Here is a 20,009-nt window from a genome sequence, read left to right as displayed (position 1 = left end):
TAGACTCATTCTTTTGCAAATGGATATGGAGTTGTTCCAGCACCATTTACTGAAAAGACTCTCTTTTCACCATTGCCTTTGTTCTTTTGTCAAAGATCAGCTGACTATCATCTTAATTCATTTTCTGCTGCTATAACAGAATCCAAATGAATGTGTAATTTAAAAAAATTTAGTTCATTTGGCTCACAGTTCTAGAGTCTGGGAAGCCCAAGAGCATGGCTCCAGCATCTGGCTAGGACCTTTGTGCTGCATCATAACATGGTGGAAGGGCAAGGAAGTACCTGTGAGACAGAGAGAGGAGATTGGGTCAAATTCATACTTTTTCACCAAGAATCCGCTGCTCACATAATAACTGACCCATTTCCACAATAATAATGACATTAATCCATTGATGAGGATGGTACTCTCATGGCCTAATTACTATCAAAGGCCCACCTTTTAACACTGTTAAAATGATAATCAAATTTCAACAAGAGTTTTAGAGAGGGCATTCACACCACAGCAGTTATATTCACTTGGGCCTCTTTATTCTGTTACATACATCTATTTCTCTGTTCTGTTGCCAGTATCACTCTGTCTCCGGTATTGTATCTTCATAGTAAAACTTGAAGTTGAGAAGTGTCAATTCTCCAACTTTCTTACTCTTCCATGTAGCAATTGCCTTTTTGAATCTTTTGCCTATCCAAGTAAACATCAGAATCAATTTGTTGATATCCACAAAATAACTTGCTGGGATTTTGATTGGGATTACATTGAATTTATAATTCAATTCAGTCAGAATTGACATCTTGATAATATTGAGTCATTTTATCCATAAGTACAGAATATCACTCCATTTATTTTGTTCTTTGATTTCTTTCATCAGAGTTCTGCAATTTTATTCATATGTATATTTGTATATACCCTGTTAGATTATTATTGTTGAGGGTACAAATGTAAATGGTATTGTGTTTTTAATTTCAAGATTTACCTACTCATTGCTGATATGTAGGTGAGTTACTGATATTTATGTATTAGCAAAGCATATTGAAATCTTGCTATAACCACTTATTAATTCCCTGAGGTTTTTTGTTGCTGCTTCTATCGTAGATTTTTGTCAACTCTTACAGATTTTCTACAAAATCATATCATTTGTGAATAAAGAGACTTTTATTTCTTTTGGACAGCCTATTTTTTATTTCCTTTTTTTATTGGAGTGGCTAGGACATATTAATGGGTTACCATGTGATATTTTTATATATGTATATATTGTACAATGTTTAAATAGGGTAAAACATGTCTATTTCCTCAAATATTTGTAATTCTCATGACAAAGCTTTCAATGTAGTTTCTTCTTTTTGGATATTACAGTTCATTATTGTTATCTCTGCTCACCCTACTGTGCTAAACAAATCAAAATGCCTATCTATAACTTGGTACTCATTCTTCCTACCCCCATACTCCTTAGCCTCTGTTAAGTACCATTCTACTTTCAACTTCCATGAGATCAGCTTTTTAATATTCCTTATATGAGTGAGATCATGCAATATTTGTTTTTCTATTACCAGCTTATTTCACTTTACAAAATTTTGAATTCTATCCATGTTGTTGCAAATGATAGCAGTTCGTTCATTTTTATGGCTGAATAGCATTCTGTACCAGATTTCCTTTATCCATCCATCAGTTGTTAGACATTTAAATTATTTCCATTTCTTGGATATTATGAAGAGTGTTGTAATAAACATGGAGTGCATATGTCTCTCTGACATTCCAATTGTATTTCCTTTGACTATATGTACATTAATAGGATTGCTGAATCACATGGTGATTTTATATATATATATATATATATATATATATATATATATATATATATATATATATTGAGGACCTCCATAATGTTTTCCATAATGGCTGTATTAATTTACATTTTTACTAACAGAATACAAGTGTTCCCTTTTCTCCATCTCCTCACAAACTCTTTTATCTTTTTACTTTTTGAAAGAAAACGCTTCTATGGAAGCAAGGTGATATTTCAATGCAGCTTTAATTTGCATTTTCCTGATCATTAGTGATGCTGAGCATTTTTTCACATACTTGTGGGCCATTTGTATATCGTTTTTTGAGAAATGTCTGTTTAGTTCTACTGCTCATTTTCTAGTTGGATTGTTTGGTGTTTGTTATTGTTCTTTTTTTAATTTGCTATTTAGATTTTGAGTTCCTTATATGTTCTGGATATTAATTCCTTTTCAGATGTTTGGTTTCAGATAATCTCTTTACTTTAAGAATTATTTCCTTTCGTGTGAAGAGGACCTTTATCCTTTATCGATTCACTTTATGTATTTTTATGTAATTTCATTTTTTGATGTAATAAAACTTAATATAATGACATTTGTATATTTTTGCTTTTTGTGTGCTTCTGAAATCTTCTCTAAAATATCCTTACCAATTTCAATATTTTAAAGTACTTCCCTTATGTTTTCTTCTAGAAGATTCATGAGTTTCAGGCTTTATGTGTAAGTCTTTAATTTTGAGTTGATTTTCATGACTTGTCAGATACAGAAATATAGTTTGTGAATACCAAATTTTCTCTGCACCATTTATTGAAAAAAGTATATCCTTTCTCCAATGTGTGATCTTAGCAATTTTTGAAATGTAGTTGGCTGTAGATGTTTGGGTTTACTTCTAGTCTCTCTATTCTGGTCCATTGGTCTATGTGCCTGCTTTTATGCCAATACGATGCTGTTTTGATTATTGTAGCATTATAGCTTATTTTGAAATCAGTAAGCCTAATGTCTCCTTTTTTCTTTTTGATCAAGATTGTTATTTTTTTGTAATTCCAAACAAATTTTAGGATTGTTTTATCTAGTTCTGTGAAGAACACCATTGTTATTTTGATAGAGATTGTATTGAATCTGTATATATCTTTGTGTAGAATAGACATTTTAACATTACCTTAGTCCTTGGATATGGGATGTCTTTCCATTTGGTAGGTCTTCCTTCAATTTATTTTATCAATATTTAATACTCCCCAGGGTAGGCACCTTTTACCTGTGGTTCAATTTATTCTTTGGTACTTTATTTTATTTTTGTAGCTATTATAAATGGAATTGATTTCTTGGTTTTTATTTTCTATAATTCACTCTTAGCATTCATTTTTCTATATTGATTTTGTATTCTGAAATTTTGGTTAATTTATTTGTTCTAATAGTTATTTTCTGGTGAAATCTTTCAGGTTTTCTATATATAGTTTTGTCATGAGCAAAGGTGACAATTTGACTTTTTTTTTCCAATTTGGATATCGTGCATTGTTTTTTCTTCATGGATTATTTGCTTTGGCTCGGACTTTCAGTGCTATTTTGTTTGCTCCTTCTCTCCCTACTTCCTTTTCTCCCTACCCAGGGTCCCTTTTTTCTACTGTATTAGACTCTCTTCAATTTTCACGAGACCACTCACCCACCTTTATTTTCCTCTTTCCTTTTTAGCTTCCAAATATGAGAGAAAATGTACAACCCCTGAATATCTTATTTTGCCTAAAGTAATGTTCACGAGTTTCATCTATTTTCCTTCAAATGACATAATTTTATTTTTCTTTATGGCTGAATAAAACTTCACTGAGTGTATACAGCACATTTCATTATCTATTCATCCATTGTCAGATACCTTTGCTGATTCATAGTTTGGGTATGGTGAATTGTGCTGCTATAAATGTTGGTATGATGGCTTTAATTCTTTAGGATAACTACCGAGGAGTGCTACAGCTGGGTCATATGGTGGTTCTATTCCTACTCTTCTGAGGGACAGACATGCTGATTTCCATAGCAGTAGCATTGATTTACAGTCCCATCAACAGTGTAGAAGTGTTCCTTTTTCTTCACATCCTCTCTAATACTTATTTTTATAATTTGTATTCTTTTTTTTTTTTTAAAGAGAGAGTGAGAGAGGAGAGAGAGAGAGAATTTTTTAATATTTATTTTTTAGTTCTCGGCGGACACAACATCTCTGTTGGTATGTGGTGCTGAGGATCGAACCCGGGCCGCACGCATGCCAGGCGAGCGCGCTACCGCTGAGCCACATCTCCAGGCCTAATTTATATTCTTGATGGCTGCCATTGGAGTGGGATGAAATTTCAGTGTACTTTTTTTTTTAAATTTCTTTCCCTAATTTTTAATGACAGTGAACATTTTTTTTTCATATATTTGTTGGCCACTTGTAATTCTCCTTTTGAGAAGTGTCTATTTAATTCATTTTCCCATTATTAATTGGGCTTTCTTGTATTAACTTTTTTGAGTTCTTTGTATGTTCTGAATATTAATCCTCTATCAGTAGAGTAGCAAGCAAAGGTTTTCTCCTGTTCTGTAGGTTCTCTCTTCACATTCTTATTTCCTTTGTTGCATCTTCTTAATATGCTATTCAATTTATTGATTATTGGCATTATTTTCTGAGCTTTAGGGGTTCTATTGAGAAAGATATTGCCTGCACCTACATGTTGGAATGTTGACCCTGTTTCTTTTATTAGTTGTATAGTTTGTGGTCTAATTCGTAGGTCTTTGATTCATTTTGAGTTGACTTTGGTTCAGGTTGAGAAATAAGAATCTAGTCTCACTCTGCTACATATGGATGACAAGTTTTCCCTGCACCTTTTGTTATAAAGCCTGGCTTTTCCTCTACTATATTTTTTGGCACCTTTGTCAAGGATCAGATGACTATCTCTGTGGGTTTGTCTCTGTGTCTTCTATTCTCTACCATTGGTCTATGTGTCTGTTTTTATATCAGAACCATGACATTTTTTAAAATTACAACTCTGTGGTATAATTTGAAGACAAGTATTGTGATGCCTCCAGCATTACTTTTTTGGCTTAGAATTACTCTGGATGTTCTAGGTCTTTCTTCCAAATAAATTTTAGGACTTTTTTTTTTCTTGTTCTGTAAAGAATGTCTTTGGTAATTCAATGGGGATTACATTGAATCTGTATATTGCTTTTGATGTCATGGACATTTTAACAATATTACTTCTGCATATCCATGAGTATAGGAGTCCATTCCATCTTCCTGTGTCTTCCTCAATTTCTTTCTTCAGTGTTCTATAGTTTTTATTGTGGAAGTCTTTCACCTCCTTGGTTAGGTCTATTCCTAGAATTTTTTTGAGGGTATTGTGAATGGAATTGTTTTCCTGATTTTTATTCTCAGCAGATTCATTATGAATGTACAGGAACCCTGTTGATTTTTGTATGTCAATTTTGTAGCCTGCTCCTTTGCTGAATTTATTAACTCTAGCAGTCTTCTGATGGAGCTTTTTGGATCCTCTAAGTTTAGGATCACATCATCTCCAAACAAAGATAATTTGACTTCTACCTTTCCTATTTTTATTCCCTTTCATTTCCTTCTCTTGCCTAATTGATCTAGCTAAAGTTTCTAGTACTGTTGAACAGGAGTTTTGAAAGTGGGTATTCTTGTCTTGTTCCAGATTTTAAAGGAAATATTTTCAGGTTTTCCCCATTTACTATGATGTTGGTTTTGGGTTTGTTGTGTATAACCTTTATGATGTTGAGGTAGGTTCCCTTTATTACTAGTTTCTTCAGTGTTTTTATCATTAGTGGGTGCTGAATTTTTTTAAAAGCTTTCTCTGTGTCATTGAGATGACTAAATGATTTTTGTCCTTAATTCTATTTATATGATGAATTACAATTATTGATTTGTGTATATGTCAAACCATCCTTGCATCCTGAGATAAGGCCAACTTGGCCTCGATGTGTAATCTTAATATGTTGTTGACTATCATTTGCTATCCCTCTTCTACATGTGGATGACAAGTTTCCCCTGCACCTTTTGTTATAAGCCTGGATTTTATCTACTATATTTTTTCTACAATACCATTTGCTAATATTTTATTTAGGAATTTTGCCTATAAGTTCATCTGGGATATTGGTCTGTAGTTTTCTTTCCTTGATGTGTCCTTATCTAGTTTTGATGTGAGTATAATACTGGCTTAATAGAATGCATTTGGAAGTGTTCCATCCCTTTCCATTTCAGAGAATAAATTAAGGAGAATTGGCATTAGTTCTTCGTTAAAGGTCTGACAGAAATCAGCTGTGAATCCATCTGATCCTGAGCTTTTTTTTTTGTTGTTGTTATTGTTGTTGGAAGGCTTTCTATAACTACTTATATTTCATTGCTACTTATTAGTCTGATAAAGTTTTCTATGTCCTATTGATTTAATTTTGGCAGGCCATGTATGTCTAGAAATTTATACATTTTCTCTAAGTTTATCCAATTTATTAGAATATAAGTCTCAAAATAGTCCCTAATGAATCTCTGTGATGTTTGTAATGATTTCTCCTTTTTCATTCCAATTTTTTCTTTTCCATTTTTCTTTTGATTAATTTGGCTATGGACCTATCAATCTCAGTTATCTTTTGAAAGCACCAACTCATTGTTTCATTGATCCTTTGTACTGTTTGTTTTATTCTAAATTTCACTTTTACCTTCCTTCTGCTTGTTATGAAATTTGTTTGTTCTTGTTTTTCAAGGACCTCGAGATGCATTAAGTTGTTTACTCTGGATTTTTCTGATTTTCTTATGTAGGCACTTATAGCTATAAAAACTCCTCTTGGAAACAACTTCATAGTCCAGAAATAATTTTGGTATGTCATATCTCTATTTTTGTTTGATTCTAAGAATTTTTAAATTTCTCCTGATTTGTTCTGTCATTCATTCATCATTCAAAAGTGTATTGTTCAATTTCCATGTTTTTATATTCCTCTTCTTAAATTTTATTTTATTGGTTCTTACTGGTTAGACATAACAGTAGAATTGATTTTGATAAAATTATACAAGCATAGGCTATATCTTATTCTAATTGGAACCCCATTTCTTGTGGGTGGGGACGATGGTAGGGTTTAATTAGGTAATTTAATATGCATACATAGGAAAATTATGTTAGATTTATTCTACTGTCTTTCCTATCCTCACCCTTTCTTTTATTCCTCTTTGTCTAATCTACTGAACTTCTCTTCTCAACTGCCCCTCCCCTCATTATTGTGGTTTAGTTTCCATACATCAGTGAAAACTTTTGGCCTTTAGGTTTGGGGATTGGCTTATTTCACTTAGCATGATATTCTTAAGATCCACTAGATTTTAAGATTTACTGGAAAACATCACAAAGTCATTCTTCTTCAGTGTTTAGTAATATTTCATCATGTATATATACCACAATTTCTCTATCCACTTATCTGTAATGGACATCCAGGTTGGTTTAGTAGTTTAGCAATTGTGAATTGTACTGCTATAAACATTGATGTGAGAAAACTGGGTCAAATGGTGATTACATTCTAGTTTTTTGAGGAATCTCTGTACTGCTTTCCAGAGTGGATGTACCAATTTGCAATGTTTGAGAGTTCCTTTTTTCTCACACCCTTGCCAACATTTGTTGTTAAATGTATTCTTGATAACTGCCATTCTGGCTGGAGTTCCATGGAATCTCAGTGTAGTTTTAATTTGCATTTCTCTGATTGCTAGAGATGTTGAACACTTTATCATATATTTGTTGATCATTTGTATTTCTCCTTTTTAGAAGGGTCTGTTAAATTACCTTGCTTATTTATTGATTAGGTTATTATTATTATTATTATTAGTAGTAGTAGTAGTAGTAGTAGTAAGTTTTTGTAGTTCTTTGCATATTCTGGAAACAACACTCTATATGAGGTATAGATGGATAAGATTTTCTCCCATTGTGTAGATTCTCTCCTCATATTCTTAAGCTCTTGATTCTTTCTTTTTCTTTCTTTCTTTCATTTTTTTCTTTTCCTTTTTTTTAGTACTGGGGATTAAACCCAGGGTGCTCACATTCTCACCCCTCTTAAATTTTATTTAGATACAGGATCTAGCTGAATTGCTTAGGGCCTTGCTAAGTTGCTGAGGCTGGTTTTGAACTCATGATGCTCCTGCCTCAGCCTCCCCAGCCCCAGGTGTGTGCCATTGTGCCCGACCTGATTTTTTCTTTTGCTACGAAGAAGCATCATAATTTGATGTCATTTCATTTATTGAATTTTTATTTTATTTCTTGTACTTTACGTGTCTTGTTCAGGAATTCGGTTCCTGTGCCAATATGTTGAAATGTTTTGCTACATTTTGTTCTAGTAGGTGTGGAGTTTCTGGTCTAATACTTAGGTCTTTGATCCACTTAGAGTTGATTTTTTTTTCCTGCATGGAGGTAGGGATTAACTTTCATTCTATTACATATGAATTTCTAGTTTTCCCAGCATCATTTGTTGAAGAGGTTATCCCTTCTCCAGGGTGTATTTCTGGAACTTTGTCTAGTATGAGGTAATTGTATTTATGTGGGTTTGTATCTGTGTCTTCTATTCTGTTCCATTGGTCTTCTTGCCTATTTTAGTGCCAATACTATGCTGTTTTTGTTACTATAGTGCTGTAGTATAATTTAAGATCTGGTGTTTATATTTCTATAGAGTCTCTTTTGGTTGTTTTCTAATTTCATTTCATTTTACTCTTATAAGATATAAGAAATTATATCTTTTTTATTTTCTAAGAGTTGCTTTGTGGCCTAAAATATGACTCATTTTGGAGGAGTTTCCATGAGTCACTGAGAAAAAGTGTATTTGGCTGTTGTTTTATGAAATATTCTATAGATATCTGTTAAGTCCACTGGATTTATAATATTTTTCAAGCTCAAAGAGTTTTTACTGAGTTTACATCTGGATGAAAGAGGTATGTTTAAATGATCCAGTATTATTATATTCTAATTTGTATAGTGTCTGTTCTATGTGATTAGGTACACCAACATTTGGGGCATAAATATTTACTATCATTATATATTTTTTGATTGTTCCCTTTACCAGAATGAAGTGAACTTCTTTGTCTCTTCTGATTAATTTTAGCTTAAAATCTACTTTTTCACAGATGAGTGTATTTTCTCCTGATTGTTTTCCGGCTCCACTGGAATGGTGTATAAATTTTCATACTTTCACTTTCAGTCTGTGGCTATCTTTGCCTTTATGTGAGTCTCTTGGCAACGTATAGTTGGATCTTGTTTTTTAATTCATTCTGCCAATTTATGTCTTTTAATTGCAGAATTGATACCATTTACATTAAATGTTATCATAGAGTGATATTAATTCCTGTCATTTCAATTTATTTCCAATTTCTTTCTAATGTTTAATTTGATCTTGTTTCTTATTTGCTTAGCTGCTGTTCAAAGGAGACTTAGTAATTTGTTAGTCATAAGGTTTTGTTTTTTATTTTCTCTGTATGAATTTAAGTATTGTCTGTTGTTTTAACTTAGTTTCTATGAATTATTTGAGCTTCTGCTTCTCTTGGAAGGTTTTTATTGCTAATTTTATTCTGAAGGATAGATTTTGTGAATATAGAGAAGTTGGTTGACATTTCTTTTTCTTTTTCTTTTTTTTTTCAATACAATGCCTTTATTTTTATGTGGTGCTGAGGATCGAACCCAGGTCCCGCCCGTGCTAGGCGAATGCTCTATCACTGAGCCACAATCCCAGCTCCAACAAGTATTTTTCTTTCAGAACTGAGAACACATCATTCCAAGTCCACTGGATTTTAGAATTTGTGTTGAGGAATTTAAAGTAATTCCTTGGAATTCCTCTAAATGTGACTTGACATTTTTATCTTGAGGTTATTAAAATTCTTCCTTTGTTCTGTATTTTAGGCATTTTAATTATAATTTGTCATGGGGATGTTCTTTTTTGATATTGCCTATTTAGAGTTTTGAATACATTCTGTATCTAAGGGACTATCTATTTCCAAAGGTTTGGAAACTTTTTAGTCATTTCCCTGAAGAAGTTGTCCATTCCAAAAGCCTATATCTCACAACCCTTTTCAATTCCAGTGATTCTTAATTGGGTATTTTAACGTTGTCCCAAAGTTCTTGTTTATTCTGATTATTTTCTTTTCTTTAATACTGTCTGAATGTTCAAGGTCAGTGACTTTGTCTTCCAGTTCTGAGATTCTGTCCAGTGTAGCCTATTCTATCAGAGAAACATTCAACTGAACATTTTATTTGATTTATTGTGTATTTCATTTCCAGTATTTCCTCTCCATACTTGTCCTCTACTGACTTGCTTAATTCATGCAGTTGTTTTTATATGTTCCTTTAGAATTCAGCAATCATTTGTTATAATAATTTGAATTCTTTATCTTGTATTTCATCCATTTCAAAATCTCTGGAGTTAGTTTCTGATGAATTATGAACTTTAGAAGGCCTTGTGTGTACCTTGCTTTTTCATAATTCTTATATTCCTATGTTGGATTTTATGCACATGTTGGGATAAACTTCTCTTCCACGCTTATGTATCAGGCTTTTGTAGGGCACAGCATTCTCTTGCCAAAGAGTCCTAGAGTGATCTAGATTGAGACCCTTCATAGGTGTGTTATCCACAGACTTTGTGCTCATTCTACCTGTTTTTTGCTACAGAAGTAGATGTCCATGAGTGAGACCTAGGACTCCTCCCCTACAGCTATTCCTACTTGGGGCCTTGTTGGGGGTTTTGCCTCTTCTATTCTTTGTATTAAAGCGTAACTGAGGTTTGAGTGTGGTTAAGTTTTGTGTTGAGCAATGTACACTTTCTTTTGACTGGGTGTATTTCAGCAGCAGAGTTTCCACCCTGTGAACTTGAAGTGTTCCTGGAGATTTCCAACACCTTACTAAGAAGCAGGAATCCCATTTCTTGAATCCTGAGTCATGGATCAACTGAAAACAGCCTTCCTCTGATCCACTATCTCAATACCCCATTTGAAAAGCAGAGATTCCATTATTTGCTTTTTATAATCCACAGAGGCTTATGTGAGATAATACATATAAAGTCACTCTACAAATTAAATATCAATATAAAGGGAATTCCAATAAGTGTTAGTGCCACTGTCATGTGTATCACTGCTTATTAAATAGGCACTTTGTTTCCATCAGCTCAGATATATCAGAATCTCTTATTTGTACAGTAAGAGAGGTCTTTGAATCTTGTAATTTGCCTCTTTACTATAGAAATCACTCAAGGCCATGCTTTAGACTTAAACCCTTCTTAACTTTAAAATTCTCAGAATGAGTCAGCAATATTGAGAGTAGAACTAACACTGTAGTTTCTGAGAATATTTCCTTCCTAAATATTATTCTTTCTAGCTTGAGGTCTGAACAAGTGGAGAAACAAAGAATAACCGTTATTGTTGATTCAGGTTAAATTAGAGATGGAGTTTGATGTGAGAAGTAGAAAGACCATTTTCACAGAACCTCAGGGTTGGCAGACTCCTCCAGCCCATTGAGTTGCTCAGGGAGAAGCACATATTCAGGCTCCTATGGGGGCCAGGCTCCCAATGGATTCCTTCCAAATGTATCAATAAATAAGACACTTAGCCCCAATTGGACTGAAAAAATCCAGGAGTTTCTTAGGAGTAATCACTCATCATGGAAACCAGGAGTGTGGAATGTCATTTCCCTGTAAAACCTTCCATCAAATAGTTTGATTCATTTTAGTGAAGAATTATAAATCCACATAGACACAAGTCAAGTCAATGTGACTCCTGTACCACTGAAAATTGCTCTTTCAGAATTTTATAAATAAAATAGTTAAAATGTAAATAAAAATCTATTATACAGCATGCTATAGATAAAAGAATGTGAATGGCATTTTCAGTATTTGTAGCCACAGAAAACTTATACACAAACATACACAAAAAAATACCTGCTAATTTGTTTTTTTTATGCCCACTTTTTCTTTAAATATTTAGCAATCAAGTTCTTAAGTAAATTATCAGTTCAGATAAGTAAAATGAAAACCTTAAATCCAAAATACACTTTTTTGTTGTTTTATTAAACAACAATCACATATATGTTAAGGGTCTTTTATAGAATTTTTATTTCAAAACTTACCTATGGTTTCCTTCTTCAAACTTTGCTCACGCTCTTCCTTCCCTGGTGAGGGCACTATTCCACTTTCACTGCTAACAGTTTTTGTCAAATCCTTCAAGCCCTTGCTCAGTTGCCACTTCTTCCACAACATACTTCCTCCTCCTGATAGTAGTATATCCCTACTCTCTTGACCCTGAAGACTCTTTGCATCTGTCTCTTTCAAAAATGCAGTCATTTCTCCTACAACACGACATGTACATTGCTGATAAAGTTTGCATTCTACTAAATCATGGCAAAAAGTAACAGGGCTTGCATGTGGGAACACAGATTTTGGAGGAGGTGACTCAGTAGCTTTGCAACTTATAACCACAGCACTAGCAAAACCTGTCATCTGTACCTCCAGAAATGGTGTGAACTGTGCAGGATGGCAGTGTCTGGAAGCTGCCTCAGGATGTCAAAAGTTTATTAAAAAAGTAGAAGCTTTTGGGAGCTGAGACAATACAAATAGAAATGAGATCTTGGAACTACGTGGGCTGCTGTGAAGGTGAGCCCTGGAGAAAGTGCCACCAGCCCTGTCCCGACCAATGTACATTTTAAGATACTTCTCTCTGGGAATGCAGTCCTGTGTGTAGGCACTTATAAAATTGTTCTAACTTATATTTGAAAAGGGATTCTGCTTGTGAAATCCTAAAGCTTAGTGGTTTCTCTTTAATCCACTGTTTCAGTTCCCTACGCCATGCAAAACTGTAAAACTTACCACAACTTCCACATTAGGCAGACATCATTTCCCCTATTTATTAATTGTGGATGACTTAATTTGCACTATATTCTTCTTTGAATGAAAGGCTGCAATAGGGTAATGCTTAAGAGCATGAATAAATGTTGAAACAAAAGCAAGACATACAGTAGTCAAAATTTGGTTCTTTAAAAATATTATCAAAATTGATGTACCCCTAGAATAAGACTGATCAAGAACAAAAGAGGAGGAAATTAAAATTTATTTCAATAATTTTGACTTAGGTAAAAATAGATGAATGTCTTATAAAAACAACCATACCTGATACAGGAAAAAATAAAACTGCCAAATAGTGAGACACACAGTGTGAATATAAATAAATGAACTTCAAGAATAGGCAAAATTAATTGATGGTGGTGGAGGTCAGACTAGTGGTTACCTTGAGAGAGAAAATAACTGGGAAGGAGAATAAGAAGACATTTGGGCTGCAGTGAATATTTTATGTCTTGATTTAATCTAATGGTGGTTCCCTATGCAAAAATCAATCAAGCTGTACCATTAAGATTTGTGCCTCAACTCTGTGTATGTTTTATAACAAGGTTAGGCTTCTCAGAGCCTTGTTTTCAACTAGGGATTCTCCTTGGCCTATTTTTCTCAGTTTTAGCAAAGAATCCTGCTAGAATCTCCCTACCCAAGCTCTTCTTTCCTCAACCCTGATATCCAATCAAGTTTCTTTTCCCTAATCATTGATACTAAAGTTTCTCTCAGTAATTTTCCACCCACTCTCCCTACCTTTGGGTATAAATACCCCCTTGTTTTTGTTATATTCTGAGTTGAATTCTATTTTTCCTTCCTATTTCAGTAGTCTTAAAGTCGTTCTTGTTTTTTACAATTGTCTGCATATTTTGTCCATACACCTTAATACAATTTTCAAAATAATTGAATCTATATTCTAAAGGACAAGAACTGGATCCTATTCACCCTTGTCTTTCTAGCATTACATTGGACTCCAATAATGGAGGGATGGGATTGGGAGTTAGAAATATTTCAAATTCTAATTTTGTCACTTTCTTGACATATGACTTAGGAAGAGTAAAGTGATTCTCTGAGCTTTGGTCTCTCTATCTGTAAAATGGAAGTAGTAATTGACTTCCTCATAATTATGATACATGCAAATGGGATAATACACAAAAAACGTAATTCACAGTGCCCATTCCAGGAGTAGGGTGATATTGCTATTCACACTATTCATATGAAAAGCAATATTATTCCTATAACAATTATTGATTGACATTCCTCAAGATGTGAACATGGAATAACATAATTTGGAATGTGAATCCTCGTGCCTCCATGAAAGCCCAGAGGGATAATAGGTAGAGGAAGCCAAGATGCTATGAGAAGACATTGACATGGAGGGCCCATCTATGTGCTGGCTCAGTCTCTGGGTGTCTTGTGAACTTAGACATATTACTGAGGCACTCTGGGCCAGTGTTCTAATTGGTAAATTGGAAATAATGTTGTATAAAGTTGACTCTACATATTTGCAGATTCTGCATACATAGATTTGAACAATCATGGATCAAAAATATTTGAAAAAAGTTATATTGTCATATACTAGGTAGTTAGTCCTATGATTGATGCATATATACTAAACATGTACAGAGTATTTTCTTTATATTATTCCCTAAGTGATATACTAAAAAAAACTGTTTATGTAGAATTTATATTGCATTAGGTATTTTAAATAATCTAGAGATGATTCAAAGTATGCAGGAGAATGTGCAAACACTACATTATTTTACATAAGGGACTTGAGCAACTTTGGGATTTTGGTATCCATTGAGGGTCCTGAAACCAATGCCCTGTATATGAGGGCTGACTAAAATTAAAATAATGTGTGTTGACAGGCCCAAGGCAGTCGCTCAACAAAAGTACCTAGCTTTATTATGATGATGACGATTGTTATTATTTACTGTAATTGTTATTTTATAGGTACCAGATTTATAGCAATAGACCTGCCTTCAAGTTTCATGCTAGTATTTTCTAGCTAGTTGTACTCTCACCTTTGGTTTTTCTCTAAAATTGGAAAATCTTATCTACTTGGGAGGAGGGAGTAGGATAAAAATGATAAAACAAGTGGAAGTGATTTGATAAATTAATTATTATATATACTGATCTGAACTTGCAAGGCCTTGCAATACTTGAGACTAGGGATTCTGAAACATTTTCTCTTCACCAAGCATGAAGAGTTGACTAGTTTTTAAGAAGTGAAGGCAATAGCTTTGTGTTCAGAGGCAGCAGGGAAGGATCCACTGACCTTCTTCCCCAAATTTAATCTGGCTGTCAGGCAAAAGCAAACTCTCAGGGAAATCAGGTGGTCTCTTAAATAACTGGTTGAGGTAGAGCAAACGAGCTTGAGAAGCCTACAAGAGAAATATTATCAGTCTTTAAAATGCTTTGAAAATAAAAAAAAAAAAAACACAGCACAGGCAACAACATGTTAGTGTAGGTGAACAAAATAGGAACACGTGAATTGAATAAGGCAATTTGAACCAGGCTAAATCTAACAAATAAATTCAAATTTTGAGCCATCTGTGATTTTGACAGTTATTTTTAAAAAGAAATGAAGAAGCAGTCCTGGGCATGCTATCTTAAATCCAGGTGCTCCTGAATCTTTTTCATCTACCCCAATTACCCTGAGTGGGGACCTGAAACAGTAGTAAAAGTGTTTCACTGGGGCAAAGATTCCTGCCTCAGGCAGAGAGTAGAGGGAGAGAATATTCCAAGGTAGAGCAATGCGTGCCTTCTATCTAGGGGCTGGTCCAGGAACAGGCAGGCATACATTAAACATTGCTATGCTTTATGACTTGAGGGCCTTAAGGGTAAATGGAAATATAGCCCTGGTTCTGTGAAAGAGAGAGGAAACTTATAGTTTGGATGAATAAGTGGCACCATTATGTGCTTTGGTTTTGCAGATCCTCTGGGAATCAGGAAGGTAATATTTTATATTGTGTCCAAATGTGGTCTTAACATATTTAGCTAGGCAATGTCTGATAACATTCAGGTATCATTCCTAAAAGGAAAATTGCATGATCTCACCAACATGGTGAAATATCATATCATGCCTAATGATGACAAGTAAAAAAAAAAAAAATGAGAGGTTTTCAGTCACATGACCTTAATGGCTCTTCCAGGCTCAGTGGTCTCCCAGGCCTGCTTCATGGCTCGGATTTCATCTGCTCGTTCTGTATCTTTTTTCACATCAAATAATTCAGTTTCACTGTGTTCAGAAACCAACCTCAAAATCCAGTAGGGTTTATTTGGATCTTCTTGTTGCAAGTGAACAGCGGGTACCTGAAAGGTAAAATGAAACTTTGAGGCAAATGCTCTCCTCTTTTCAATAGGATCTAAGTTTTACACCCGTTTCATCATTTTACTATTCGATATTTGCACAGGAGAAATGAAATCATAATTCACAGAAGACTGTACAAGAATGTTCATTGCAGTTTATCAACCGATGAAAGGATAAGTAAATTATATATTCCTATAATTGATAATGTATTATAATATATATTCCTATATATATTCCTAAAGTTGCATACTACTTAATATGAAGCATTATGAAACTACTGTTATATACTATTGTGTGGATGAATCTCTCAGGAAGACATCATACTGCAATGAAAAAGTTGAGCACAAAAGAACATACCTTGTGTGATTCACTTGTATAAAATTCCATAGCAGTCAAAACTACAGTTTGAAAGCAGGTGAGTGGTTGTCTGGAGGTGAGGTTTAAGGAGGACAGAATTGACTGCAGTGAGTTTAAGGATGTTATATAATCTATACCTTGATAGGGGCATGAATTATATCATGGTTACAGTTGTCAAAAGTCATTGAATTGTACAATTAATATTTGTAATATTTGTACATATCACTCTCTGTAAAATATACTTACAATTATGCACAATAAAGTTTAAATTATACTGATTTGTACTCATAACATCTCTTCACAAAAATGAGAGCAGGATAGTTGACCATTTCCAGGTCGGTATACTAGCCATCCATTCATTATGAAAGTGAACAACATTTTGAGCTTTCATAGGATCCCGGCATGGACCATAGGCTAGGACAGCCTTGACACAGAGTGGGCAATTTCTATATAATTGATGCTCATTGATGGAAATCAGGTAGGGAGAGAGACTTTAGTTCTTCACATAGCCTTTTTGCCACAACGTTATGGTTTAGATATGAGATGTTGCTCCCAAAACTACTGTGTAAATGCAGGAGGTAAAATGATCAGATTCTGAGAGCTTAACCTAATTTGTCCATCCTAGTTTGAATGGACGGAGTAGTAGCTGTAGGCAGGTGGGCAGGGCTGGAGGAGGTGCACCTGAGGCCCTGGAAGGGTACATTTCCCTGAGGTCCCTTTCCTTTCTCTTTTCTCTCTGTGAGTCCTGCCTCAATGGCATGAGCAGCCCTTTTGTCTCACCTTAGGCCAAAGGGATGGAGTTTGCTAAACATCAACTGAACTTCTTAACCTAACAATAAAGTTTTCCTCCTTTAAGATACTTTTGTCAGGTATCTTGGTCACAGTGATGAAAAGCTAACACAGCCACTTTCTCTAGCTCGTATTCCTCTGTCATTGCCATCATGCCTGTTAGCATGCCAAGGTGTCTCTCAGATTTCTATGGATTTTTTTTCCTCCACCTTTTATCTTCTGACTGAAAAATCTCAATCAAGCTAGTTCTCATCGGGGAGAAGCCTTCTCACTGTGAACCAGCCTAGAGTCAGTTTAGGAAGTGGGATTTTCCAGGAAATCTGCTAGACAATTAAATAACAAAACTTACAAGGGCACATAGCACTTAGGTTGAGACTGTTAGTTATCCATGTCGGATAGTGCATTTGGGGAAGGGGGATTGTTGCAACCATTGAATGACGTTTTCATATACAGTTTGGTTTTAGTGCTACCCAAAAGACCTTGCTTTGCACAAAATTCCTCTAATATTCTGTTGAGACCAAATCCCACAATCAGAAATTCTTCTATTTCTTACTTTTAAAAGAGGGGAGTAAAGGGGGGGTGGGGAGGGGATATGAGGATAGGAAGGATAGTAGAATGAAACAGACATTATTACTTTATATATACAAAGTAATAATTATATATATAAATATAAAGTAATCATATATATATATATATATATATATATATATATATATATGATTGCATGACCAATGTGATTCTACAACATATATAATCAGAAAAATGAGAAAGGATACCCCATCTATGTATGTTATAGCAAAGTGCATAAATGCATTCTACTGTCATGTATAACTAATTAAAACAAATTTAAAAAATTTTTAAAGAGTTTTTTTAGCTTTTATCATCTTTTAAATGGCTTGATAAATGAGTTTTTCAGAAACTTTTCCAGGATCAAATTTTGATCAGGAAAGAGAGAGCTATGAAGGTACTAAGGGAGCTGCGTGTCTTTTTGTTGTTTTTAGATATACATGACAGTAGAGTGTATTTTGACATATTATACACACATGGAGTGCAACTCATTCTAATTAGGATTCCATCTTGTGTTTGTACATGATGTGGAGTTACACTGGTCATGTATACATATATGAGCATAGGAGACTTATATCTGATTCATTCTACTGTCTTTCCAATTCCCATCTCTCCTCCCTTCCTGTCATTCCCCTTTGTCTAATCCAGTGAATGTCTGTACTTCCCCAAATACCAGACAGGTCCAAAATACCAGACTGACTTGATGTTGCCTCTGCATGTCTTTGCTCATTGCCTCAGTTCAGGGCCTAATTCTCCTAGAAGAGGTGGGATTAGATACCTACCCTTCCTACCACGGCACACACAACGTCTAACTCTAAAGTTCTGTTATCTTTGGCTTCCTGCATTTCAGTGTGGGTTATTTAAGGGTAAGGACTATATGATATTAATCTTAAGAACCCACATTCCAGTAATAGTGTCCTGCATACTGATAGTTCAATTAATGCTTTTCAATATTGAGCTGGTGAAGGGGTTTTGGGAAATATGTCCAAGAAAAGTCCTCAAGGTATCTAGGTTGCTGCTGCAATCAGGGAGATAGAATTATTCACAATTTCAACTTCTGTACAAATGAGCAAATAGGGAACCAATGAGCCAAGGTTCACTAAGTGACTCTGATAGGAGAAAAGACCACACCCACCTGAGGCTCAAAGCGAGGTGCTTGTTTTTCTTTGGTTGACCTTTCTCTGTCTGAAGACTTTTCTTTGCCTTTCCTTGTTGTTTTGGAAGTTCCTGAGGATTTTTGACCCTCACTGATGGTATGAGAATCTGGACTTCCCATGGTAATTAATTCTTCATGCTTCTCTCCATGAGCTAGAGAGACACAAAAATGGAAACTAGTGGCCATTATATGACAATAAAATCATTTCACATAAGAACCAGGGGAGTGAGTTGGTGAAATAATTTCATATTTCTTTTCATTCTTCAACAAGAAAATATATCTTTTATGAAGGTCTGTTTAATTCTTTTTATAAAATTGAGTTATAATTCATCTACCATCAACACCCTAGATGTATGTGGGTCAGTGGGCGTTGGCATCTAACACTGTGCAGCAATCACTACTATTTAATGTACTTACATTTTGGAAGGCTTTTATTTCATTTGTTGAATAATTTCCCTGTCTGGTACCTGCAGTGCAATATTGATCTCATTTATCTCAGGTCTAATCTTTGCTATTTCCCTCTTAACTATTTTTACTGCATCCCATAACTTTTGATATGTTTTGTTTTCTTTTTAATTTATCTCTAAGTATTTCTTAATTTATCTTGCTATTTAATCTCTGAGCCATGGGTTAAGGGTATATTGTTTAATTTCCACATATTTCTGAAATCCCCAACTTTATTTATTATTGATTTCTAATGTTCTTCAATTATGATCAAAGAACACATTTATATGATTTTCAGACATAAATCTTTGACATTTATTTAGAGTTGCATTAGCTATAGTTTATCCTGCAGATCTTTTAAGTGCCCTTGAAAGGATTATTCTGCTGTTGTTGAGGAGACTACTCTATAGATATTTGTTAAGTCGATTTGGTTTACAGTGTTATTCAAGTATTTTATTTCCTTTTTGATTTTCTGTTTAGTTGTTCTATTCATTAACAAAATTGGACTATTAAAGTTTCCAACTATTATTGTCAAATTACTTATTTCTTCTTTCAGTTGTACCCATTTTTTTTTGTATTTTAAACTGTATTGTTAGTATGTGTTTTCTTTCTTGAATATGTGACCCTTTACCTTTATAAAAGATGTCCCTTTGCTACTAGTGTTTTTTGTCTTAAAATCTTTTTCCCCCTAGCATTAGTATATTTACCCTAGGATTCTCTGGTTACTATTTGCATACTACTGTTTTTC

General features: G+C 34.2%; 1 protein-coding gene across 1 annotated transcript in view; it reads right to left on the bottom strand.

The window, feature by feature from the left end:
• ADGB (androglobin) overlaps positions 1–20,009 on the bottom strand; it is a gene marked incomplete at both ends in the record, with an annotated part of 160,763 nt that overhangs the window by 5,935 nt on the left and 134,819 nt on the right. Inside the window, 4 exons of the mRNA XM_081295062.1 lie at positions 11,882–12,100; positions 14,914–15,019; positions 15,774–15,950; positions 18,797–18,969. Of these exons, the coding sequence (XP_081151188.1) occupies positions 11,882–12,100; positions 14,914–15,019; positions 15,774–15,950; positions 18,797–18,969 (675 nt within the window). The remainder of the gene's footprint in view (positions 1–11,881; positions 12,101–14,913; positions 15,020–15,773; positions 15,951–18,796; positions 18,970–20,009) is intronic.

Source organism: Spermophilus citellus, assembly GCF_964194105.1.
Source record: "Spermophilus citellus genome assembly, chromosome: 5".
NCBI classification, from domain to species: domain Eukaryota; kingdom Metazoa; phylum Chordata; class Mammalia; order Rodentia; family Sciuridae; genus Spermophilus; species Spermophilus citellus.
This window is presented reverse-complemented; position numbering and strand designations above follow the sequence as displayed.